Here is a 27404-nt window from a genome sequence, read left to right as displayed (position 1 = left end):
CCACAGCCTTAATAGGGTATTTTCCAGTGTAACCATTCAGACTAAACTATCTGATGTTTTATCGTATTTTTAGTTCTATGTTTTATCGTGATTTTACTACTCTGTTGGGAGCCGTCCAGAGTGGCTAGGGCAACCCAGTCAGATGGGCAGCATACAAATGATAAAATTATTATTATTTATTATTATTTGGCATAGAGATTGCAGAAAGGAAAGTGGATGTATATATACCATATGTTTAAAACACATTTAAAACATGGGATTTCCCCCAAAGAATCCTGGGAACAGTATTTTTTAAAGGGTGCTGGGAATTGTAGCTCTGTGAGAGTAAACTACTGCTCCTAGAATTCTTTGCGGGAAGACATGTGCTTTAAATTAATGGTGTGTCATAGTTCATCCTCCTGGCCATCAGGGGGCAGTCTACAGCTTCCAGGTGGGAAAGGCAGCGTTCCGATGAATTGCTTTTGAGCTGTAGACTTTGTCCGTTCATGGAATACAGATAAATGAGAACCCATTGGGTAATCTTGGTAATGTGGAAGAGTGGACTCCTTGGTCACAAGGCATTTGAATAAAAACTATTTAGAGGAGAATCATGCCACCTAATGAGGCACTTAGCATTTTCAAGTGACATTTGAAGCAAAATAAGACCGTTCCGTGCTCAAGACGTCTAACACTGGGAATGACTGATGAAGAAGTATTAATGGAAACTGGAGCTTTGTTCCATCTTAATAAACATGACTTACTATCAGTAATACAGCAGCAACCCATTTTAATGCTACTGGAGACCTTTTGGTGACATAGATGGATTAGGTCTGCATATACTTGCTATCTTGGCATAGGGCTTGGGCTTCTGAGCGTAGTTGCATCTAGTCATTCCTACCCACAAATGGCACTGAAGAGTAAGCCTGCTTTTAAGCCGTTTCTTCCCGTGCTTCTGTTACATAGCTTTTCAGGTATTATTTGTTCTTAAGTCGTTCAGTGAACCTAGTACATTAGTGCATGCTTCCAGTGAATTGGAAGACTGCTCTTAAAAGCTTAAAAATGAAAGAAGAGTCTTCTAAAGAGGATGCCATAATGGACTTTCAGGCTGGGGTCCTAAATGTCTCTGTGCTACATTGGATATTTTACAAGGTCTCCTACCTCATTCAACCACATAGCACAAATTGGCATAGCATGTATGGAGTGAAGGCACATTGTTGTGTTCTGGCCTTAGAGCCTGGCTACACATTACACTCACAACATGAGAACAACCACACACTGTGGGAACGTCCTCTGCTGACCATTTTGAAGGCTTCCTGATCAACAGGCAGAGAAAGGTGGGAGGAATAGGAATTGCACGAACACAGAGTGGACACGAGAGCTGCTGGCTTATCCTCTGCTCCAGAGATGGTCAACATGATGCCCTGAGAATGCTGTTGGCCTACAACTCCTATAATCCCTCACCATTGCCCATATTGACTAGGGCTGATGGGAACTGTAGTCCAACAACATCTGGAGAACACCACATTGGCTACCCCTTCTCCACCCCTTGTTTATCTGACTTCCTCTCTTCTTAATGGAATATTTTCTCCAGGAGTTAAGAAGGAGTAGGAGAACAGGACATTAGCCACTAAAGAGATTGATAATAAGTAAAGAACAACAAGTGACAGGGTAGACAACCAGTGGCTCTTCCCTCACTGTGTTGTGATTTTTTTTTTTTTAATCTCCTCTAGTTTCCTCTGCCAAATTTTTAGCAGGCAGAGTTCTTACCCTATTTCTATGTGACTGTGATATGTTTTCACTGTTTTTAATTCTGAATTTTATAATGTAACCTGCCCTGGGACCACCTGCTGGCAAAGGATGGAAAATAAATTAAATCATCATCACCACCCCCATCATATAATAGTAATATCATTCTGCTAGGTTTTTAGCAGAGCTTTCAGTAAAAATGAAAGAAAATGAGGAAGGCTTGGTTCATATTGATCTCATTGGGTACATTGGACCTCAAGACAAAGAAGATTGTGGCTAATACACACATATTTGGCGAAGTTGCCTGAATCTTGCATCTTCTGCCACCCTCTGTACTTATATTTCACTTTTTCTTGGCAGATCTCAAGAAGTGGAAGAATAATATCAGAGAAGGAATATCAGCTAAATGCTATGAGGAAGGATCACCATAAGTATATACGGGAATGTTTGGCCCAGGCCATATTCCACAAGGTGCTTGACATGGAAGTAGGTTTGCATTATGTCTACTTCTCCTAAAGGCTGTTAAAAAGAAATATTCATAGTGTTATTACAGGAGGATTACAGAGAAAACTTCCTGGTGTGGCAATAGCATGCAAATTTAACCTTTGGTAGGGAACATGGTAGCTTGAGGAGTCTGCAACTTTAGGACTTAGCGACCAGCAAATTCTGAACACCCATTTCTCATGACAGTAGAGCGATTCAGGAACATTTGAGTTATTATGGTTTAATAATGATGAAATGTATGCAATAACACAAGGTATATCCACCCCTTTACTCATTCTGACTCTGAACAAGCTGTGAAGAGTCTGTGAAATTCTGTTAAGAAGCAATCAGATTTTTTCTGACTCTCTAAACCATTCCTTCAAGATTTGCTATCAGTATATAAAGTCCTTAACTGATTGGGACCAGTTTGATTGAAGGATCATCTCATCCTACATGTGCCTATTTGACTGCCTCAGTTTGTGGAACATACACTGTTGTGTGTGCCACATAACGCTTATACTGCATCTGTTTGGAGTAAACCATTTAGAGTCACAACCTTTGAACTCCCTGCCTACTGACATTAGGCAGGCATCCTTGCTATGTTGTTTTAGATTCCTGCTGAAAACTTGCTTTGTTTCAACAAGCCGACCTAGGTACATAATTTACCTTTGTCTTTAAATGTTGCTGATATCATCTAGGTATTATAATTCATATTGTTTTATTTTTATACAAAACACAAGTATAATACCAATGATACCCACATCCCAGTGCAGAGTAAAGCTTTTACCTGGGTATTTACTGGCAAATTGTTTTTATGTGTGGCCTGTAGATTTGCTTGTTTGCTTTTGTTTAATTGGTTTATACATTTTTTTTCTGAATTAAATGCACATGCAAGCAAGCTAAGCAGTGTGTTAGCGGCTGTGAGGATAGACTCAGAGGACTAGATCTATTTATCTGGAGTAAATTCCAATAAAATGCCTGCACGAGCAGGTAAATTTTTCCTCCACTAATTTGCAAGTGGCCTGAGAAATATTAAATCATAGCAAAAACATGTTCTCCAATAATTTCATATTGGCAGGGAAGAGGAAGTTAAGGGAGGAAGGAAAGATACACGAATAGCCTGCAATTGGTCAGAACCAATAAAGTGGCTTGAGCATCTCAGAATGCAAGAGTTCCCTACAGCCACTGGGTTCCACGCAGTCATCTCCTGAGAGCAAGGCAGCAGGAGGTCATGTTCCACCTGTGTACTCAAGAACCTATTACAGCCCATCAGATACATGCTCACATCTACCAATACGAACAGCCAAGGTCAAGGACAGCCAGCAATAACAAAGAGGGGCATGGATGTAAGGAGCGAGCCAGGGCAGGGAGGAGCAGACGCTATCTCATTCACACAGAAGGTGGAAATGTGGCTGCAGGTAGGCCCCATTCTGCCATGGTTCCACTCATGGATTGTTCCTGCCTTCTGTTTTCCCTTTGTGATGCTGATGCCCTTCCATGGCTGATCCTGTGCAACGTTAAGGTGCACGAATCACTATGTATCTATATATCTATGATGCAGGAGTCCAACCCAAAATGCAGGTTATTCTACCTGGACTTCAGGTCTTTTGAGTCCTCCTAAGATGCCAGCTTTCATGCTATGCTTCCTTTTGGCACGGCTGCTTTCTCTTGTGTAGAGCGTAAAGCAGCAGTTGAGACCAACTGCCTTGGAATCATGGAATTCTAAGGGAGGCCCCACCGTCACATACAAACATGGAGATAATTTAGCAGTCGCCTACCGCCTTCCCTCCCCCCCCGGTCAGCCAAATAACACCAGCAGAAACACCTTGCTCAACCAAGGACCATTGAAGGGACCTTATGGATCATCCAACACAATGGTTTTGAACAGTTTGCCAGTGGAATTCACAAAGAGAGTTTTGCTGTGGACTTGCATCACCTTCTCTCCAACTCCCCTGCTTGTCAAGACTGGAATCCCAATCAGTGGAAGCGGGCTAAGAAAGGAATCGTTTTACTTGGTTTGGAGTACATTAGAAATTTCTCTCTTCCCTTCTCCCTGTTCCCTTTTCTGTGAGAGACCAAGCGTAGGAAAAGGCTCTGTGTGGCCAGGGATAGTTATGGGCAAGGCCTAGGACTGGAAGGGAAATATCAGTGGTCTCTAAACAAGGGGTGTGAAACGCAAAGGGTGGAACAGAGGTCTGATGAGAAGTTGTAGTTCAACAGCACCGGGGGTGGGGACTACATTAGCTGCCCTATTATGTGTAACAACATCCCAAAGGACGGAAAAGTGCCATGGGCCTAGCCTGGGAAGAGAAGCTCAGCAAAGAGAGAAGTGACAGTAGCAGAGGCATGATGTGCCTTGTGATTTTTGGAAGATTTACCTAGGTGTAGCCCTGTTGGCCACAATGGGGCTTAACTTCTGAATAGTCATGCTCAGTGGTTGTTACTTAAAATCATGTCAAAAATGGCTTCCAAAAAGCACAGGGTCTTTGATTCAGATCAGAACATCTACAGAGTTGTAGGGTGTGTGTGTGTTAATCATTTGATCCCAGTTTGGTTGGTCCTCCTATGCCTGTTTTTAGAATTGGGGGTTGGGAGATTCTATTGGCTCAAATAAGAGTTCTAATTCCAAGGCACAGGGCAGGTGCAGAGCCCCTGATCTGTGTGAAGACTGAAGTGAGGCAGACACTTCAAGTCCCCTGCCCCTCCCAACAGGGTCTCGGTGCAAATCAGGGTCTCACACTTGTAATTCCATGCATGGCAGTATGTTTAGGGCAAAATAAAATTGTCACTCCTCCTCTTCTTTTATGCCAGCCATTGCCACCTCTGAAAACATTTATATCAAGGTGGCCCCAAACAGTGCAGCTAATAGGAAAGGTGGTAGTTTTAGCCCAGCAATATCTGAAGTGTCGCATGACATGTGGTTTAAAAGTACATTAAAATTGGAAAAGTACTTATTTATTGTAGATGTCGAGCAGAGCGCTGATTATGTCACAGTGAGGCTGAATGCATATGATCAAACCAGAATGTTGAAATGACATACTGGTTTTGAGTTGCTCTGTGGAGTTTGCAACATGCACCTGGTAATGTGCTTTATGCAAGTCACACACCAGGAACCCCATTCCTGCACACACATACATTCCCCCCATGTTTTGTGAATATGGGTGGAAAACCCGTCACAGAGCAGTGGCGAAGATTAGCCTCAAGCTTTATTTCTTCCAGTGCATGTGAATAAGATATTTCCCTTTTCTTTTTTTTAAAAAACACCTAACTAGCGTCATCACCAGGGTGAGATCAAAAGAAAATTTGAAACTTCTGCCAGAAAAGACCGTATTCAGAGAGTTAAGGTAAATATTTTTCACTTCCATCTTACAGGAAACCTCAAAAACCTGTTTTGTGAATGCTGTACACCTCTTTGTCTGTGCTAGGAATGGGATCACTGGTGTGAGAGATAAGAATTCTGTGAAGAAACTTTGTCAGATTCTGTAAGCAGTTAAAGGTAAAGGTAAAGGTACCCCTGCCCGTACGGGCCAGTCTTGACAGACTCTGGGGTTGTGCGCCCATCTCACTTAAGAGGCCAGGGGCCAGCGCTGTCCGGAGACACTTCTGGGTCACGTGGCCAGCGTGACAAAGCTGCATCTGGTGAGCCAGAGCCGCACACGGAAACGCCATTTACCTTCCCGCTGGTAAGCGGTCCCTATTTATCTACTTGCACCCGGAGGTGCTTTCGAACTGCTAGGTTGGCAGGCGCTGGGACCGAGCAGTGGGAGCGCACCCCGCCGCAGGGATTCGAACCGCCGACCTTTCGATCGGCAAGTCCTAGGCGCTGAGGCTTTAACCCACAGCGCCACCTGCGTCCAAGCGCCACCTGCGTCCAACTGTAAGCAGTTACTTCTATGTATATAGCCACAACATTGATATTTATTTCATCTCTCTAATTCTCTCTCTCTGTTCTTAATGCATAATTGGCTGTGTTGTCTCACAGCTTATTAGACATGATTTGCTTTTGACTAGCAACAGTCACATTTATACAAAAATAAAAACCCATTTACTAATACCTCAAGACTCATTTGCTAGTCTTGGCTCTCTTATGAGGTCTCAAAATACTGGTTTAGTAATTGAGAAACTGCTTTTCACAGATTTCGCCAAACAGCAGGGCAAACAGGGAGCATCTTCCGTTTCTTAACTATACCACTTTCTCAGGCATCTAAATTTTCTAGGTGGAACGATCAAGAAGGGCAGCGGAAGATGGACCTCGCCTGCTTTCCCCACACCCACCCACTGGGCCAAGAAATCGCTTGGGGCGCCGCAGATTTGGCAACAGGGGGCAGTTAGGTCAACTGGTGAGTTGAAGAGGGCCCATCCGCCATGTTTTGTTTGTTACAACCCTGTCCAACATTTAACTTTCAGCTATGCCATCACAGGCCACAGCCTTGATCCAACTGGAATCAAAGTATTAAGACTCCTGAATTTGCGACATTGAGAAATTTTTTTTTACCAGTAACATTTTTTCCTTTGATTTGGTGTAAAAACAAACCTAACTCTAGGCCTGATGACCTACTTCAACCCCCCAATTCTCTTTATCTGACTGTTGGGATTCTTCCCATACCACATTGCCTCCCCATCAACAAACACCCTCTCTTCACAGACCATGCCCCTCACTGGCCCGCTTTGCTGCCTCCCCAAGTATTTTTGGCTGGTTGAAATGTGTCCTTAAATACTGTTACAGTGGTACCTCAGTTTAAGAACAGCCCTGTTTAAGAACGATTCAGTTTACGAACTCCGCAAAACCGGAAGTAGTGTCCTGGTTTGCGGACCTACATCCACACCTTCATTTTATTTGTTTAAAATGCAAGATTTACACAAAACAGCCGTTTTAAAAAGTGTGTCCCTTGGAGACCAGCAAGAATACGGAGTCAATTGCAAGAAAGGTTTCCACTGCCTTTCTTCCCTTTCTCCTTTCTTGCCTCCTATGTCTGCAAGGGCAAATGTTCTTTTTCATATCAAATACAGTTGTTTTGTGCAAGAGCAGTTCTGCACAAAATAGCTACTTTAAAAATAAAACACATCTACCTTGAGCAACAACCCCTGGAAAAGGGCAGGCTGCATCCTTTCCTTTGGGCTCATGGAAACTGCATGGAAGTAGGAGCTGGGGTGTCTAAACTGCACCCAGAAAATGTCACCACACATGTAAAAAAGAAGAAGAAGCCCACCCACACAACACACTTCAATGTGTTCACAGTCTGTTAACACTCATTTTTATTTTGGATTTTCTTTCCTTACTGGATTATCTGTGGATTGGAAAAATCAAAATTTAACACACGGAAAGTACAGCCAACCAACTTGGATGAGGTGGATGTTGTGTGGATGCTGCAAATATAAAACGATAGGGAGTCAAGCATCTTCAGATACTCATTAAACTCCAGAGTGGATGACTCTTCAATCTCTTATAAAAACATCGTTCTTTATTTTGTCTACATGACTTCCCAATAGAATATATGTCTGAATACCATAATTATTACTGACAGAACAGTGAGCAAAACATCTGGTCTGATCCTGTGACCATTTATGCAGTATGGGATATGATAGTAGTAGCTGTGTTGGACCTCAGCCTATGTACTTTGAAACAAAAGCACCTGGTCACATAGAGTGAGCTGCTCCTAAGCGTCTCCCACTTTCTCATTTATTTAATTTTCCTAGGCTACCTATCCTCGACCAAGCACCGCACCAGGGAGCATACAGCAACCAGTCCGACTGCAGCCACTTCTCAGCTGTGCCACAGATGAACCTGCACCAAAGGCTGCTTCTAGACCAAAGCACCTCATCTATGAGAAAGAACATCAGTATGCCAGCGGGGTCAGACTTTGCTCTTTTATACAAGTGTTGCTGTAGAAAGAATGGTCATAAGCTCACTCATTGTATTCATATTTAACTGATGGCACAGCACAAGGTTAGCTAACACAGTGCCCTCCAGAGATTATTGGATTCCAGTTCCCATCTGCCCCAGATATCATAGCTAAGGATGATGGGAGCTGTAGTCCAACAGCAAGTTCTTTGAGGGTTAAGATGTTAACTCTTATGTTGGCTAATGTTCCAGGAGAAATTTCTGTTTCTTTTACTCTTTGGAAATCGAAGACTGTGCCGGTACATGCAGTTTTAAAGCTCCCTTTCTCCCCTTTTCAATTGAGCTGATAGAAATGAATAATTAGGGATGTGGGGTAAGAGTTTGAAGCACAGGTTGCTAGCAGAATCAAGGCAGACCTGGCTGAGCAAGTGTGCTTCTTTTATTCTACCTGTACCCCAAACTCTCTCTAGCTGCTACCCTGTTCTTCTCTTCCCTAACACAAAAAAAACTCATCTGCTAGGACAGGCTTCCTCAAACTTGGCCCTCCAGATGGTTTTGAGACTACAATTCCCATCATCTCCCCCCCCCCTTTTAATAATATTTATTAAAGTTTTAAAAGTTACAAAAAGAAAAAGTAAGCAAAAACAAAACAACACATCACAATAAGGAAAAAAGAAAGAAAAAGAAAAAGAAAGAAAAAAATACAGAAAAATAAAGTCCATTAAAAAACACAGCAAATCTTCCCATAACTTATCTTTCAATTACTTGTTTCATTGACCTCCTCATACCTCCCTTTTTTGTATTCTAGTTCGGTTAACATTTCAGCAAATCCTTTCCATCTTTTCCAATTTTTGTCCTGTAATTTATCTTAATATAATGTAACTTTACTTTCCCTCCTTTCACCAATTAACAGTCTGTTTTTTCCTAAACCTTTATAACATTTCTGCTAAAACCACATAACTTCATTCCAACATCCTTCTAACATTCATTAATTTTACAATGTTTCTGTAGATAGTCTTTAAATTTCTTCCAGTCTTCCTCCACCGACTCTTCTCCCTGGTCTCGGATTCTGCCAGTCATTTCTGCCAGTTCCATGTAGTCCATCACCTTCATCTGCCATTCTACAATTCCCATCATCCCTGACCACTGCTCCTGCTTAGCTAGGGATCATGGGAGTTGTAGGCCAAAAACATCTGGAGGGACAAGTTTGAGGAAGCCTGTGCTAGGATGTCAGTTATTCAGTTCCACGTGCTAAGAAGTGGGTAACTCAAATTCTGCCCCCCCCCCCAAAAAAGTTGGTTTTGTAACTTCTCTTAGTACCAACTTAAGCAAAATTATATTGTTTTTTTCTGATATCTATCATTCCATTTTTTTGTGTTATTTTGCACCATTCATTCTGCATTTGCTGTTCATTGGGAGGGGCATGGACCTAGTTGGGTCTCCAGATATTTTTGCACTAAAATCCCTAACCACTGGTTCCTTGCTAGCTAGGGATGATGGGAGCTGTAGTCCAAAAACAGCTGGAGACCAAAGTTTAGGAAGCCCTGGGTTAGACCAAAGGTCCATATAGGTCAGCATCGTTCTATCACCAACAGTGAACAGCCAGATTCTTCCCGGAAACACAGCCGTTGGTACTGTCACTGCCTCTGAACATGGAGGTTTAATGTAGCTGTCATGGCTAACAGCTATTGATCCACAAGTGTGTCTGATCCTCTTTTTTAAAAAACATCTAAGCCAGTAGCCCTCGCCACATCTTTTGGCAGTGAACTCTATTCATCACTTACACGTTGTGCGGAGAAGTACTTTCTGAATCTACTGCCAATCACTTTCATTGATTGTGTACTTTCTTTGTAATTGCCTCAGTTAGTAAGCTGCCATGATCTGGCATGTGATTATTCAGATTCATGACTGGAATGCAGATACATAGCCAACAGGATGCTCTCCAGCACACCCACAGTCACTGGGGATGTTCTGGCAAGTGCAAACCTCACACACGAGGCAGCAAATGTTCTCAGTGCATGTGCCCCATGTTCCCTGGAGGAAACCCTGTCAGCTGTGAATGGGAGAGATGTGGTGTACCTTGGCATGTGCCCACTCCATGTTTATAAGCACAGGTTTGCTCTTCTCACAGTGCTTTCCTTTCACACAGAGTTCACTGTGGCAAACCCTGAGGTACAGTACATGCACATGATGTGGGAAAACCTCCCATAAATATTAACTCATAAAAGCAGAGGACAAAGGGAAATCCAAACCCTAGGGGAGCAGTAAAAGGGGTGGGATGTATTGAGAATCTGTGTCGCAGACCAGAAATGAACAAGTGAGTCTGTACCCCCCCCAAAAAAAATTGTTTTTGTTTTTTTTAAAATCCATTGAACCTAAAGTACTGAGAAATTCCACGCAAAAAAGTTTATCGAACACTGCCCTTAATGCATAATTTTAAATTAGGCATGGGTGCTAACTGCTGTTAAATATTTCAGGGAGAGAAAGGGGTGCTAAAATCTCTGGATTATTCAGCTGGAATATCCCCATACCGACTTCCTATCGTTAACAATTTTATGGTACCTATTCCACCACCTCCCAAAAGTGAGAAGAAAAGTGGGGCACCGAGAGGCCGTCGTTTTCGCCCAACAACCGCACCCAATGGCTTGGAGCAAATGATGAAGGTAAAATGATTTTGCCATAATTTTTGGCTTTCATGTTTCCTCGATATCACATTTCCTCCTAAAACCTTTGAGGATGTAGACTGATACGCCTGCAAATTGAAACTCTATCTGTTTGCACAATGTAACCGATCTGTTTTCTGTAGTGGCTCCTCACCTTTGGATTGCACTAAGATAAAAATGGATCTCTGTTTGTGAATGGAAGATTAAGATAGAAGGTTGATAGAACACAACCCACCCACCCACCCACCCACCCACCCACCCACTGTGTAGGTTTCTGTTTCTTTTACTTTGTTTTCCCCTCTTTTCTTTCCCTTTTTATTATTTTCCACTTTTTAGTTATTATCTTTGTCTGGTTTTTATAGTATTATATGTTGAAAACCTTCAATAAAATTGATTGTTTTTTAAAGTGACATCTTGGATCAGGCCAAAGTCCCATCTGGTTCAGTGTTCTCTTTCCTGTCCGATACCTATGGGATGCCCACAAGGAGGGCATGAAGGCAATAGGCCCTAAACGGCCTTGGCCCAGTATACCTGAAGGAGCGTCTCCACCCCCATCGTTCAGCCCGGACACTGAGGTCCAGCGCCGAGGGCCTTCTGGTGGTTCCCTCGCTGCGAGGAGCCAAGTTACAGGGAACCAGACAGAGGGCCTTCTCAGTAGTGGCACCCACCCTGTGGAGCGCCCTCCCACAAGATGTCAAAGAGAAAAATAACTACCAAACTTTTAGAAGACATCTAAAGGCAGCCCTGTTTAGGGAAGCTTTTAATGTTTAATAGGTTATTGTATTTTAGTGTTTTGTTGGAAGCCGCCCAGAGTGACTGGGGAAACCCAGCCAGCTGGGCGGGGTATAAATAATAAATTACTATTATAATAATTATAGCACTCTCCTGTAGTTCTGCAAACACGCTGCCTCTGATCCTAGAAGTCCTATATGGCCTTTGTGACTAGTAGCCCCTGATAGACTTATCCTCTATGAATTTGTCTAATAAAGCTACCTAAAGTGTGGCAGTGAATTCTATTGGTCACATCATTTACCTTCACTGGATTATTATGAAAGAGGAAGGAACACTTTTCTGTATCCACTTTCTGCATACTTCTGTCATATTACCCCTTGCCTGTGTTTCCCCTAAAGTAAAAAGCCCCACACACTAATCTTTTTCGTAGGTGGGTTGCTTCAGACTCCTCAGAATTCCAGTTGTTCTTTACTGCACTTCTGATGCAGTTTCTTTCCAGTGCGTCAGTATTCTTCTTGCTGTGTGGTGACCAGAGCAGTACACTGTATTCCAAGTGTGGTTTCACCATAGATTTCTCCAATGCCATTGCGATATTGTCAGTTTTATTTCCTGAGCTCTTTCATAATGATCCTATTATTTTATGCTGGAAGTGAGATGTTGTTGTTGTTGTTGTTGTTGTTGTTATTACCCCACCCATCTGGCTGGGTTTCCCCAGCCACACTGGGCAGCTTCCAACATCAGACATTAAAAACTTCCCAATGCAGGGCTGCCTTCAGATGTCTTTTAAAAGTTGCATAGTTCTTTATCTCCTTGACATCTGATGGGAGGGCGTTCCATAGGGAGGGTACCACTGCTGAGAAAAAGCCCTCTGCCTGGTTCCCTGTAACGTGGCTTCTCGTAGCAAGGGAACTGACAGAAGGCCCTCGGAGCTGGACTTCAGTGTCCAGGCTGAACGATGGGGGTGGAGACGCTCCTTCAGGTATACGGGGCTGAGGCTGTTTCAGAGCTTTAAAGCTCAACACCAACACTTGGAAATGGACCGGGAGCCAGAGTAGATCCTTTAGGACCAGTGTTGTATGGTCCTTGGCAGCCGCTCCTGGTACCCAATCTAGCTGCCACATTCTGGATTAGTTGTAGTTCCCATGTCACCTTCAAAGGTAGCCCCACATATAGTGCATTGCAGTAGTCCAAACAGGAGATAACCAGAGCATGTACCACTCTGGCGAGACAGTGCATGGGCAGGAAGGGTCTCAGCCAGCATACCAGATGGAACTGGTAGACATTTGCCCTAGACACAGAATTCCAGCATAGAATTCACCTTTTCCATTACTGCCACATAAGATACCTCTGAAGTACCACATCTCTCCATCGTGTGATGCTCTGTGCAGCCCCAAAGAGCTTAAAGGCAAAGGTACCCCTGACCGTTAGGTCCAGTCGTGGACGACTCTGGGGTTGCACGCTCATCTCGTTCTATAGGCTGAGGGAGCCAGCGTTTGTCCGCAGACAGCTTCTGGGTCATGTGGTCAGCATGACTAAGCCACTTCTGGCGAACCAAAGCAGCACATGGAAACACCATTTACCTTCCTGCTGGAGTGGTACCTATTTAGCTACTTGCACTTGATGTGCTTTTGAACTGTTAGGTTGGCAGGAGCTGGGGCTGAACAACAGGAGCTTACCCGGTCGTGGGGATTCGAACTGCTGACCTTCTGATCGGCAAGCCCTAGGCTCTGTGGTTTAGACCACAGCACCACCCACTTCAACTTAGCTTAGTCCATTAGACTCTTTCCATGTGGTGCATATGGAATATGTGTCAAGGCAGTGGGAAGGCCGTAAGTGATTGCTTTGGATTCTAGCAGAGGGATTGTGCATGCCAAGTTGCCAGTTGCTCATCGCCTTGCCACATGCTCAGAGTGCGATTGCTGAACACTGACAGCACAAAATGGATCTTGGCAGGGCAAATATCAGCCATGGAAAACTGCAGGTATCTCAGTGGAGTTTTGTGCTCTTTGATGTAGGAGACAGTGAAGTTCTACAGGCCTCAAATACAGAGCAATGCGTATGTTACCATGATCTATTTGGGGAAAACAGTGCACCTGTCCTATGACCTTTTAGACAACCGAGAGGAAATCAAAATATATCAACAGCACTGTGGAGGTGAAAACCTGTGTGTGTTCAGAGCCAAAGTACTGGAGGGAGGTAAGCATGAGAAAGCCCAAGAGTTCATTTCAGTTCTGGAAAACTCTTTATTTTATGTGGATAAACTGTGGAAGTGGAAGCGAAATTATTTCCACGAAGCTGTGTGTCGTTATGCGTGTCCAGGGACGTATATACCAGCTGCCTCAAACTAAGTCTAGATTTACTGTTTCATGATTGAAAACGAGGCTGCAATTACTTTTGCAAATTATGGAAGAAGGGGATGTACAGCGGTGATTTAGCAAAATACAGCGGGTTAGATTAATTTTTGGATGGAGATGTATGGTTAATAAAATGCTTGCAGGGGTAAAATGAATACCAAATTATCTGCTTACAAGAAGCTATAATATATCAGGGTGAGCTGTTTATGACTCCAGGAGGGAAATGAATACATGCTTGAGCTTTGATTCTGAACGTGAATCAATGGTGACAATGTTGATCTGAGGGAAGGCTTGCATGCTGGGTAGAATTAATCTCATGGCACGATAGAGGGCGATTGCTGTGGAAGAATGTAGTCTCTGTTTTACTTATTTATTTGAATTAAATTATAAATTAAGTAAATATAATTTACATTATTTAATTTGCAGTAGTGCTAGGCGATGAATAGAATGTAGAAGTAAATGTAGCCCATTCCGAGAGGTCTTGGATGGGACACACCACAGGTGGCGAACCCTTTTCGGCATGCGAGCCAGTGTGGCATAGTGGTTAGAGTGCCAGACTAGGACCTGGGAGACCAAGGTTAAAATCCCCACTCTGTCATGGAGCTTGCTGGGTGACCTTGGGTCACTCACTGCCTCTCTTGCCTCTCTCTTACCTTGCAGGGTTGTTGTGAAGATAAAATAGGGAAGAGGAGAACTACATAGGCCACCTTGAGCTCTGTGGGTGGGCGAGATACAAATAAAAGGAATGAATGAATTAATTCCCTTCTGGGCAACCTTCGGAAGGTCAAATACAGTGGTACCTCGGGTTAAGTACTTAATTCGTTCCGGAGGTCTGTTCTTAACCTGAAACTGTTCTTAACCTGAAGCACCACTTTAGCTAATGGGGCCTCCTGCTGCCGCCGCGCCGCTGGAGCCCAATTTCTGTTCTTATCCTGAAGCAAAGTTCTTAACCTGAAGCACTATTTCTGGGTTAGCGGGGTGTGTAACCTGAAGCTTATGTAACCTGAAGCGTATGTAACCCGAGGTACCACTCTATAAGTGGTGGGTGGGGCCAGAGATGAAGTCACGTGGAGCAATGAGTGTGAATGCTACCTTTGTACATAGAACCATAGAATTGTAGAGTTGGAAGGAGCCCGGGGGTCATCTAGTCCAACCCCCTGCAATGCAGGGATCTCAGCTAAAGCATCAATGACAAATGGCCATCCCACCTCTCCTTCAATACTAGTACAGTAGGCTAGTATCTGCACACATTCTGTAGCTTCCATCAAGACAAAAAAGAGCCAGGAAAAGAAACACCACAGGTGTGAAGCAGGACCAGTGAGGCCTGTGACCTAAGGAGAGCATGCATGAGCGAAGGCATTTTTTTTTTTAAATAGCTATAGAAAACAAAAAACCCTAAAGGGTAAAGTGGAATCCCTCAAAAACAGCTTCATGAAGACTGAACATGTGGACATAGCTATAGAGTGCTTCTGGCAGTGGGTGATCGGGAGGATGGAAAATGGTTAACAGGAATGGAATGGAGAGGCTGGAATCCTGAACAGCAGAATGTTGCACTGCAACATTTTGTTGCAGCTCCAACCCATGGCAGTGTTGCAAGCAATTTCTTTCTAGTTTTTTGGAGTTGCAACTTCTTTCATTCTCACAACAAAACAAATGAGGCAAGTTACTTGTTTAGTATTAATTTATCTGACAAGAAGATAGTTGCCTCTGGTGAATCCAAGATTCTCTCCACTGGGCAACATTAGATGCCTTACGCTTATAGTTTGATTAGAGCTTTGGCTTCCTCTTCCTAAACTTAGTTATTTCTTTTGTTAAATTTCTCTCCTGCCACTTTTAGTACGCAGTGCTCCCAGGATGATGTATAATAAAATTCATGCACATACACATCACAATCCATCACTAAAATAACAAAATGAACAAGAGATGAAACATTATAATGAGAATAAGGAAAGAAAATAAACATCTTTTATATAGTCGGGAAAGAAAACAAAAGTATTTCCTTGGTACCAAAACGATAACAACATAAGCCCAGGTGAATCTTCTCAAGGAGAGGTTTCCAAAGCATGGTGCCATAAACTAAGAATCTCTCACCAGTCACCACCCACTTTACATCAGCAGGTGGTCTCACCCAAGGGAGTGTTTTGGATCAGAGTGATAATTCAATATACAGCACAACACAGCCTCAACAGGTACCTGAGCCCCAGGCTCTATAGGCTTACTCTCACAAGTGTTTTATAATAATTCTTACAGCAGTATTTTTCAAGCATGGGTAACTAGCTGTTTTTGGACTACTATTCCGATGATTCCTGACCACTAGTCTTGCTAGCTAGGGATGATGGTAGTCCAACAACTTCTGGGGACCCTAGGTTGAGAAAGGCTGTCTCATAGTAATGGTGAACCAGTGGCTGACAATAGGTTGCCAGGGAGTCCAGCAGCCTCTGGAGGGTCACAGGTTTCACTTCTCTGAACTGCTCTGTAGGCCTTTTGTGGCAGAAGGTCTTGGTCAATAGAGTAGATGATTGGGCTTCTTACTTGTCACGTTTTAAATCCAACTGAAGCAAGCAGTAAAAGCCAGATGAGGCATTCTTGGTCAGTGCCATTTCTATCTACAGGGTTAGGGTTGAATGTAGAAAAAATACTCCAATGCCAAAAAGCTCACCTGAGAAGGTTTGAGCCCAGCTTTCTCTCAGGCACACCTTTACACACACACACACACACACACACACACACACACACACACTCCCCTTGATGCAGGAAATCTTTCATATGTGCCACCTCCTCCCAGCGATAAGGTACCACATGCTTTCCCTGTACACTTGAATCGGCTCTTAACTCACCTTAAATGCTGTGGAGAAGGCTCAAAACAGTCTTGTGTTGTTGCTGCTGTTTTCAATTGTAGAAACTTTTCAGTTTGTCTCCAAGCGGCATTACGGCTTCCCCTTCAGTCTCACTTTTTACCTCAATGGAATGCAAGTGGACCGCTTAAGTACCTGCTGTGAATATAAACATCGGAAGGGGACTCGGCTGGGAGGCAAACATGGATACTTTGGTCTTGTCAACGTGGAACGATCAGCTCCTTGCTACAGGTATGGACAATGGGTTGGTTGTCTGTTGTGACCTGGAGTCTGTAGCAGATAAAATGGGCATGAAGGAAACTCGACTCTTGAATTTGCTGCCAGGCTCTTCTTTTAGGGCCCTGCACCTGTTCAGCTGTAGGTTCAGGAACTGGCTGCCATCTTGGATCCTGCTGATTCCAAGCTCCAAAAGAGAAGCCTCATGCAGCCAAAAAACCCCCCACCATTAGACCATTTTAATACTTGCAGTTAAATTGTTGCAGAAGCTTTCATGATCCTGAGCGCACATCATCAAATGTACATGGTGGCATGGTGCATCTGACAAAGTTGGCGCTGACCCAAGGAAGCTTCTGTCACAATATGCTGGTTAGTATTTATGGGTTATGCCACTCTGCGTTGGTTTTGCTGAAACAGGCAGCCCTGGATAGTCATCTATAGCCATAAAAAACAGACCAGCTATTCTATTGTTTATTAAAGTCGAGTATGTGGCAGCGTGTGGCATCAAATGCATAACGGATGCTGAGGAGGCACAGGAGGTGCATATGCACGTATGAGTTGAAGGAGAGTAGAGAATAAACCTTTTAAACAAGGATGCACTTTCAGATTCTGGGAATTAAAAAAACAAAACAAAACAAAAAACCTTAAGAACGAGACACCAATAAACCATTGACGCGAGTATGAAGGCATTGCATAGCTTCATTTGATTGCTTGATTTGTTTGAAACTGTTTCACCGTCTGACACCATTTTTGCATGGCTGTCCTCTTATTTTGTGACTTTGCTTGGTAGGGGTTGATTTGCGGGGTGCTTTCAAGGTAACAGTCCTGCTTTGTAGCAGTAGACCGAACAAGATAGTCTTCTAATCCTGTTCAACTCTGCGTCCCAGTAATGTATTCATTAAGTACTTGCAGGTATTGCTGTATCTTTTCCTAAATATTCAAGGTCTGTTTAGGAAATAACGATACTAAGACGGTTAAGATAAAAATAATGCTCAAAAATTACATTATAGATCACAGCCATCTTTTAAAGTATGGAGTCTCCAATGTACTTCCTGGTTTATTCTGATGTTGCAATTAAATTAATATGGGCACACCAGGACCCTCATTTTTGTCTTTGGCTGAAATCAGTGGCAACGCAGCAATTTCTCATTGGAAGCATTCCTTTCTACAACATTTCTTTTGATTTGCAAAGTAGTACCAGGCAAGAGAATGCATGCAAATTTTCTAGTCTCATCTTTCCCTGTTATAGGATATTTTATAAATAACAATGAAAAGCAGAAGAAAAAGAAAGAAATGGGAACCCCCATAGAGCCAAATTACTTTTCAGATAAGCATATTCCACTATCCAGAAACACTTTCCCCCTCTTTGGAGTAAGATTTGCATAATGTATGTAAATGTTATGCTATCACTGGTGTGATAAGGCTGTTCGGAGGAGTGGAAAGCATGCAAATTAGAGGTGGTTGTATTTTTCAGTAAATGTCCAAACTAGCTACATGCGTGTGTTTCTGTGCCAATTTGTTCCAAAAAACTTGGGAAAATAGCAAAATGTTTCAAACAATATCTTTTATAAGGGAAGAATCTTTACTTTAGACATATCAACATGTAAGTCTTAAGTATGCAATCCTAGTATAGACCCATACCTGGGAATAAGCCCCATTGATTTCAGTGGGGCTTTCTTCTTAGTAGATATGCATAGGATTGCACTTTTAACCATGTTAATTATTATGGCTATGAACCTCATTTGCTATTTTGTTGCCCATGCACCCAGTTTGAAAATACTGTTTTAGAGCTTTTAGCAGTCTACCTAGGTTTTTATAGTCTACAATATCTTCTACAACCTTGATGAATTCACTGCTTACCTCAGATTTCAGATTGTTTATGAAGAGAGTAGACAGCACTAGTCCTTCCCTCCCCCAATTGCATTGTGAGAAATGTCCATTTCCTCCTCCCTCCCCAATTCTTTTGATGATGTGTTCCTAAGTCATAAGCCATAATAGGGTTTGTCTTCCTGTCTTGTGATTGCTAAGTCCCTGCAGGGGCTCCTGATAGAGCAAAAGAAAAAAATATATGGAGAGGATAGTGCAGGAGAACAAATCACACCCAAACAATCATAGTTTGTAGGAATACTGACTCTCTACAAGTCTTTGAAAACATAATTTTGAACCTTATATACTCGAGTATAAGCTGACGAGTATAAGCCGAGGCACCGAATTTTACCACAAAAAACTGGGAAAACGTATTGACTCGAGTATAAGCCGGTTCACCACACCAGAGGCTGGTGGCGGCAGCGGTGGAGGAAGAACAAGCAGCCACAAAGGGCAGCTTTTGGGCTGCTCGTTCTTCCTCCGCCGCCGCCACCGACAGCAGCAAAGGTGGAGGAGGAGAAAGGAGCAGCCCGAAAGGACCCTCACTCGAGTATAAGCCGAGGGAGGCTTTTTCAGCATAAAAAATGTGCTGAAAAAGTTGGCTTATCCTCAAGTATATACGGTAAGTGGTGCACCGTAGAACAAACCAGACAAATAATTCTCTTTTTTATAGAAATCTTTACAAAGTATGATTCGCTGTGGGATGAAAAACATGTGTTTGCATCCTTTCTCATCCTCTGCCAACAAAATTGTGACTACTCCTCTTAAAAGAGGCTCTTCTTCTTTTCCCAGATCAATATGCCTGCTTCGTATTTCTCCAATACAATTTGCAATGGTCATTGCCGGAAAAAAATGTGCTTCTAGGCAACCTGTTAACCATGCTATTTTTTTCCCATCCATAACAAGCTAAGTTTGATGGCATTGCCATTTTGCAGCCATTCCTTATGAATCCACAGATAGTCCTACTCAGAGTAGACCCACTGAAATTAATAGGTCTAAGTTGGGCATGCCTATTAATTTCAGTAGATGTGTCTCCTTCTGTAGATGTGTCTCCTTTGAGCTTGATTAATATTGGATATAACCCACTTCTTTGCATTTTTTAATATAAGCACAGGAACCTAAGATGCAGCTGTAAATCTGATGTTGTTTCTTCAAGGCTCTTAAGCCACAGGAGAGCCCAATGGTTTGTGTCCTTTCCATTATCCATGGTCTGCTTTCATAATCTCCCACTCTGCCTTTGCCAGGTGTATTATCGCAATGGGTCTGGACAAAAAGCCTTTGCCTCCCAAGAAAAAGATCGCTGTTGCCGATGAAGAAAAGAAAGAAGATTCTGCGAAGGAAGAATATAGCAATAAGCTACCAGGGAGTAGCAGCAGTGGAGAGGAAAGCAAATATTTAAGGTTTACTCCAGCTCCCAAACAACAGAAAGAATTTGTGGGAGATGCTCAAGAAATGCAAGTGGAGGCAAGAAAAAGAGCAATAGAAAGAGCCCTTGGTGATGATGAAAAGAGCCCAAGAATTGCAGCAATTGATGGTACAGTATGAATGGGGAGAAATTGTTGCACAGAATATGCCCTGCAGGCAGAAAGTTCTAGCGCCAGTCTCTGGCATCTTCAGTTAAGGAATCTCAGGTGGTAGATGACAGAGGAGACCGCTCTCTGCCCGAGACCCTGGAGAGCATCTGCTAATTATAATTAAGCAAACATGGGCTAGATCATTGGTTTTCAACTGGTGTGTCAGGACTCAGTACTGGGTCACTGATTTATGGTAAGGTAAAAGGTAATAATAATAATAATAATAATAAATTTTTATTTATATCCCGCCCTCCCCAGCCGAAGCCGAGCTCAGGGCGGCTAACAACAATAAAATAATGCAACATTCTAAAATGTAAAGGACCCTCTGGACAGTTAATTCCAGTGGAATTTGGCTATGGGGTGTGGCACTCATCTCTGCTTTTCAGACCAAGGGAGCTGGTGTTTATCCATAGACAGCTTTTCCAGGTCATGTGGCCAGCATGACTAAACCACTTCTGGCGCATGGAAACGCTGTTTACCTTCTGCAGTGGTACCTATTTATCTACTCATGCTGGTATGCTTTCGAACTGCTAGGTTGGCAGGAGCTGGAACAAGGCGATGGGAACTCACCCCCTCGCACGAATTTGAACTGCCGACCTTACAATCGGCAAGCCCAAAAGGCTCACTGGTTTAGACCACAGCACCACCTGAACCCCATGGTCTATTGTGGGTCACAACAGCAGTGCTACCACAATACAAATATATGGTGGGGATTAAGAAGTGCCCCCCCCAGTTAATAATTGTGTTGAAGGTGTGCCCTGGGTCTGGAAAGGTTGAGGACTACAGGGCTAGAAGGACCAATGGTCTAACCCCATATAAAAAGCTCCTTAAGTTCCTATGAAAATTGCCCCCTAATTATCCTGTGTTCATAAACATAATCGCACAAACACTCATAATCATACCCACAGAGATGTTGACGCATGATAGGATGCATGACCAGACACAGGAGTTACTATTATCGATACAGTGCCATTAGTGACCATTTAATCCCCTTTTTGTTTAGCTATAACCATTTTGCAGAGCTGTTTGTTTATTTAAGATAGTTCTAACTTAGGCTTCCTCAGCCTCGGCCCTCCAGATGTTTTTGGCCTACAACTCCCATGATCCCTAGCTAGCAGGACCAGTGGTCAGGGAAGATGGGAATTGTAATCTCAAAACATCTGGAGGGCCGTGGTTGAGGAAGCCTGTTCTAACTTTTTCAAATATAGTGGCTTACAATGCTGCTTAAAAATAATTAAGAATATCACCAATTTATCCTTCATTCTTTATATAGCACAAAAAACAACAAAGCCAAAGTAAGTAAATAAATTCCAAATATACTTTGAAACAATGCCTAAAAAACTGCTAAAGAGGCATGATGAGATTTCCTGGTACAGTGAATGTCTCAGAGGTTGAATGTTTCTGTTTTCGAACACCAAAAACCCGGAACTAATTCTTCCGTTTTTGAACGCGCCGCAGAAGTTGAATGGCTTCCGCTGAGAGTTTCTCAATTTACTCAATTAAATTTGCAGACCGCCCTTTGCACCTTGGCTTTCATATGTTTCAGAAATCGAACGGTCTTCCGGAATGGATTACGTTCGAAAACCGAGGTACCATTGTACACATGACACGGCAAAGCTTGTAATCTGTAAAGCGTGGGGGAGAAATGTTGGTTCTCCAGAAGCTGTTGAACTGCAACTCCCATGAGCCCCAGCTACCATGGCTACTGGTCAAGAATGATGGGAGCTATAGTGTGACAACATTTGGATGGCCACAGGTTTTCTCCCCTTGCCATGAAGCAGATGTAACTATGTACATTGTGTTTTTACCTCTTTGTGAGCAAAAGTGGCTGACGGTATCTGCTCCAAGGAGAATGCAGCAATTAGTAAGGGATGACTTCAGTTCTGCACACATACACACACATTTATCATCTCTAAATGAAAAATCTGGAATTAATTCATTATTTTCAGATTTAGAGTTCAGTTAACGGTGCATGCATTTAGTCCTATTAGCAGGAGTTGGGTAGAGTCCTCTACTTCTGCTAATAGGACTAAAATCATGCTTTTGAATAGAGCTGGGCTGTCCTGGCAGGTCCTAGCAAACTGTTAGCAAAGTTGCCCCTCTGTACAGGAATTGAAGCCCCACCACTGACTTTTGTTTGTTTCCACATGTGAGTCCTTTGCATGCTCTATCTATTTTCCCGCCATAAACATATTCTCACTTCCAACTCTTGAAACTTCCTTTATGAGTTTATTGCAAGTTTCCCATTAGTTACCAGCTGTGCAGTTTTGTTTCAGCTCCCCTCTTCCCCCTTCAGGAGGTGAACACCTTTCAGACAATTACCTGTGGAGGAGACTCTGGCTGTCCCAGATGCAGCTGGAACCCTCGATCGATGCAATTTAATTTACTTATTCCTTAAGCCCCACTCTACAGGTTATTGTTTATTTGCCTAATTGGTTCCGCATGAGATGCTCCCCCCTATATTTCTTGTTCTTTCTGGCATTCTGTCATTTGAACATGGAGGAAAGTTGATAGGGAAAGGAAAGAGATGAAAAATTGTGGTCCCCCGGGAATATATCTGGTTAACATGACAGCTTCTTTTACGTGATAACAGTTTGTTGCTTCTCTGCAAGGTGGTAGTGAAACAAAGGGATGCTGCCAAAATACTTCATTTGTGAAAGGTCCACATGCATCTCAGTGTATCAGCATACAATTAATCCATTCACTGATGATGATCTCCAATGCTGAGGTGGACCTCTTCCTTGGCATAGTGTAGCACCCTCAGCTATGGGTAGGAGCTAGAGAATTACAGGTAAATTGCATAGCCTGTGCATTATTTATCAAACTGGAACAATGGTTTGCATTTATTACAGCATGAATGGCCAGACTGGGTTGAGGTATCTTGGGTTGGGTGCAGGGAAAAGGACTGGATCTGAAGCTGCTCTTCCACTCATAGGAAGAATCTTTCCACTCACAAAAGGACACCTTTGGATCCAACACCAAAAAGGGGGTGGGGAATCAATTACAGCTATAAAAAAAAAATAAAAGACACAAAATGTTGTCTTAGGTGTGCCACAGCAAGAGTAACTGTACCAAGCAGTTACACAATATTAATTGATGGAGATTTTCTCCAAAATGCATTGAGAACCAGAGTTACTTTTTCAGCTGCCATTTTCGCCTTCGGATTCAATCCTTTTCTTATGTGATGCCATGTAGTCACACTTAACAGTATGCAGCATCTTCCTTGTAAAAAAAAGCACCCCCAATTATGTTAAGAATTCTTCTTGCCAGCCCAGACTTCCAACTCAGCTAAGACCACTGATAGCTACTTCATTTGTTTAACATCATCACTCCTTGCAATTATCCTAGCACGATCCCTACATCAGTGAAGATATGGGTGGGTGTTACATGGTTTGGTCAGATCAGGGATGGAGTCTTTAGGAATAAGCAAGTGAGGGTTCTACTGCTTCCATGATGCCTCTGTTTACATCTGAGCACCTATCAGATATTTTGGGATGGAATTATATGTATTCTTCACAAACACACATTTCCCAAAAACATATTTCAGGACTGTTTGCCAGTGTAATTATTTGCTTCAATGTGATTATGTCTGAATGAGACCCACAAAGAGAAATAATCGAATGCATTTGATTTTGTGGGGTGGGGTTGATTTCAGGCCATTTGAAACACTGCAAGATAGCAAACAAGTTTTCCACAAAATATATAGTTAGGCAGGTTTACTGTGGGCAGTCCTGGCTTTCTTAAAGGCATATATTTATGAAGTATGTGTCTCCAAGTATATGCGTTTGTGTGTTTCATATTTTTTGCTTGTATACTTAAAAACCACAATGTGAGAGGTGGTGCATAGTGAACAGAAAACAAGATTTCTGTTGGTTCCCACTCACCTTGCAAAGTCTGTGAGGATTTGGAATGTATAACAACTACAAGTCCTAATCATCCTCTCCTCCACTGAAATAATTCCAGTGTACTTAGTGTGGAGATTATGCCACAATTTGCCCTGCCTCTCTTGCGTATGGAGTAGCAAGAAAAAGTTTTTAACATTACTGTATCATTATACAGTTTAAATCCATGGCTCAGCATGTTAACTTTATTGTTTGTGTGTGTGTGTGTGTGTGTGTGTGTGTGTGTGTATATATATATATAGGCAGAAAAGGGTCAAATGCAAAGGAGAACAAAGACTAATGGGCTTAACCTATTTGGGGTTAATGAGATATTCAAGTAGTTTGTGGTCCATTTTCTATCTCACGGTATGCTTGTCCTTATATTTCAGCATACGAGGAAGATTTTGAAGCAGATGAAGAGAAATCAGATGGGAAAGTTAATGAAGAAGGACAGGCTGGTGATCAAATGAAAAGAATGTCAAAGTCACCCTCAGATGATGAAAAAGATAATTTAGACCATGAAAAGGAGAATAAAAAGTCATCACTGAAAGCTTCGCGGGCCTCTGACAGTGAACGAGATGAAAGTGATGGATACACCGGGAGTGACTTGGAGGAGGAGAGAAAACAAGGTTAGTTGTTTTCCTTAGAGTGGCATAGAATGAATGGCCTGATGCATGTTTAACTTGTTACATATGCCCTGTAATGGGTTATCTATTTTGTGGTTCACATTTAAGTACCCATTTGAATTACGATTGCTAAGTTGATACAGAATGTGCCAGTCAGCACAAAATAAACAAAGTCTCCCAAGCTGCTTCTTTAAACCTCTCAGGTACTATATGAGAATGGCCAGATAGGCAGCAGCTAGAAGAGGAAATTTGGGTCTCTCTTCTCCAGTGTGTGTGAAGACAGAAATTAAGCTCTCTCTTTCAGACCACTTCCTTTGTTCCTCTGGAAAGGTTTCAGTCTCACTCCAGAACCCATTAACTTGGACAGGAATTTATGGTGCCCATTGAGGAGCGCGGTGTTATAATTTCTATTTAAAGTGTGCCCATGCTCACATACCTTGAATTGTGGATGTCCAACGTTGTGTAGAGTGGAATAGACCTCTAGTCTTCTCAAGCTCCCAAATATAGCTGGTGGGGGGGGGGGAGAGGGGAGGAGCACACAGGGCTGGCCTAAGACATGTTGGCACCTGAGGTGGACCCCAGGACGACTCCTCCCTTTCCCTGCCAGGGGTGAAGGAGGCCAGGGACAATGCAGTGGAGTAAGATCAACATTGGGCTCTGTTGCCCTGGGTGGACCCTGGACCCTGCCTCCTGAAGCGGTCTCCTCACCTTGCCTCATTGCTGGGCTGCCCCTGGGAGTACAGGTTTCCTTTTTTTTACCTTGCCTTCCCCTCTCATCCTTAAGACCTCCCACTTACACAGTAAATACATCTCATGTACTGCTGATTTCAGACAATGTTTGATTATTGTGATCCATAGATTATGGGCCTGCTCAGACACTTCTGTGCACTACTGCGAGACCAGGACCTTAGGGAAGGGGCCATTGCTGAGTGGTGGAACATCTCCTTCAGTGCAAAAGCTCCCAGATTCAACTTGATACTGGGAATGTCCCCTGTATGAAACTCTGGAGAGCCACTGTGTAGGCAGTATTGCACTAGATGGACCCATGGTGTCTAACTCAGTATAGCAGACCCTTCCAAGCGTCCCTATTTTCCAGGGACATCCCTGATTTAGAGAAGCTGTTCCAGTTTCTGATTTGATTCCAGAATGCCCCTCTTTTCCCTAGGGCGTCCCTATTTTCATTGGAGAAATGTTGGAGGGTATGGAGTTATCCGACCCCCAAGCCGTCTGAAGACAATCCTGTATAGGGAAGTTATTGTCAATGTTTAATGTTTTATTATGTTTTTATATATGCTGGAAGCCACCCAGAGTGGCTGGGGCAACCCAGTAAGATGTGTGGCGTATAAACAGGAAGATTATCATTATGGAATGGGACATTCCTATTTTCATCGGAGAAATGGAGGGTATGGTATAAGGCAGATTCATATCAGGAGCAGGCCTTGCGTGTAGTGTGCTCCCACCACTGATGTGATATCATATCACCCTGTCCTGCAGTGTAGAACCTGCACAAACTCCCCCCTGCAAGATCCTTTTCAAACATTATAAACCTCCAGACACCTGCAGAAAAGACTGCTTGGGGAGGTGACAGCAGTTGTTTGTCAGTGTTTCTCAATGCTCCTTCTGTGTTCCTGTGTTCCAATTCACATGTTGCAATGAATCACTTGTGTCTTTTTGACATGAGCACATTCATGGTATTCTGTGAGTTCCTGGCTCGCTTTTTCCAGTAAAAAAAAAAAATTGAGCTAAAAGAGAAAGAGCCAATTAATTTGTAATGTATGAACTGGCATAATGTATGAAACTGTGTATAGTTTTCATCATATGAAAAGAAACATCTTGCATGGCAGCCTGTAGATGTCACTTTTGCATTGTAAAGTACCAGGCACCAAAAAAGTACCACTGTATATGATAGTGAGAACCCATAGCAACAATTCTAAGGGCTCTCTCCTGCCATCCCTCTGGGCTCCATAGTAAGCAGGGCTTTCCGCAAGCCAAATTTTGGTCAGCGGTTGCAGCGTGACTCCATTTTGATCCAAGAATGACATGCCCACAACCTCAGGGCGATAAATATGCAGTCCTGTGCCTTCTGAGTTCTGTGCAGGGGACAAACACTCAGAATGATGAACCCTAGATAATTGTTACCACAAGGAAATCAAAATGCTGCGGAATTAGTTTTCAGTAGCATAAATAACATTTTTGGTAACCTCTGTCCTCCCCAGTCAGCATAACTGATGGAGATAATTATTTCCTTTATGTATTCTGAGCCGCACACCTTCATAAATAATCTAATGGGAAGCATGTATCTCATTTCCCATTCATTAATACAAACAGCGAAACGGGTCCAAAAGCTAGGCATGCTTGCAAAACAATGGAAATTGCAAGTGTTTTGGCTTTCCGTCGGCACAGACCTGATTTCTTCCTGTTTGTTTCTTATCCTGCTGTTTCTTTTTGATACTGCCATAACTTACACCACAGTTGCTTGTCAAACTGGACCAGGCATTCTGTGTTTACTGCTCCCCTGAAATCTCTCCATTGAAATGCCTTCCATTTTGACAGGCTTTATCGGAGAGCTCTTTTCCCAAGCCAAACG

The 27404-nt window shown here is 42.9% G+C and overlaps 1 protein-coding gene and 1 long non-coding RNA gene across 9 annotated transcripts in view; one reads left to right on the top strand and one right to left on the bottom strand.

The window, feature by feature from the left end:
- Positions 1-27404, top strand: part of ERICH3 (glutamate rich 3) — a 62437-nt gene that overhangs the window by 11198 nt on the left and 23835 nt on the right. For 3 of the 8 annotated variants that reach the window (XM_083742894.1, XM_083742891.1, XM_083742895.1), the window contains 9 exons: positions 2086-2211; positions 5481-5552; positions 6426-6548; positions 7906-8061; positions 10528-10713; positions 13461-13641; positions 16699-16885; positions 19981-20270; positions 24581-24820. In XM_083742894.1, the coding sequence (XP_083599020.1) occupies positions 2086-2211; positions 5481-5552; positions 6426-6548; positions 7906-8061; positions 10528-10713; positions 13461-13641; positions 16699-16885; positions 19981-20270; positions 24581-24820 (1561 nt within the window). Of the gene's footprint in view, positions 1-2085; positions 2212-3391; positions 3627-3927; positions 4276-5480; positions 5553-6425; positions 6549-7905; positions 8062-10527; positions 10714-13460; positions 13642-16698; positions 16886-19980; positions 20271-24580; positions 24821-27404 lie in introns of those variants that run through there. The other 5 variants (XM_083742896.1, XM_083742892.1, XM_083742893.1 and 2 more) reach the window with 4 other exon arrangements.
- LOC310846496 lies at positions 2479-3876 on the bottom strand. Its single transcript, XR_014565344.1, has 2 exons — positions 3800-3876; positions 2479-2733 (listed from the first exon to the last, which is right to left on the bottom strand). It is a non-coding gene; the product is annotated as an uncharacterized lncRNA (long non-coding RNA).

Source organism: Podarcis gaigeae (assembly GCF_964106915.1).
Source record: "Podarcis gaigeae genome assembly, chromosome: 6".
In the NCBI taxonomy this organism is placed as follows: Eukaryota; Metazoa; Chordata; class Lepidosauria; order Squamata; family Lacertidae; genus Podarcis; species Podarcis gaigeae.
The sequence above is the reverse complement of the archived record's forward strand: the minus strand, read 5'-3'. Positions and strand labels throughout refer to the sequence as shown.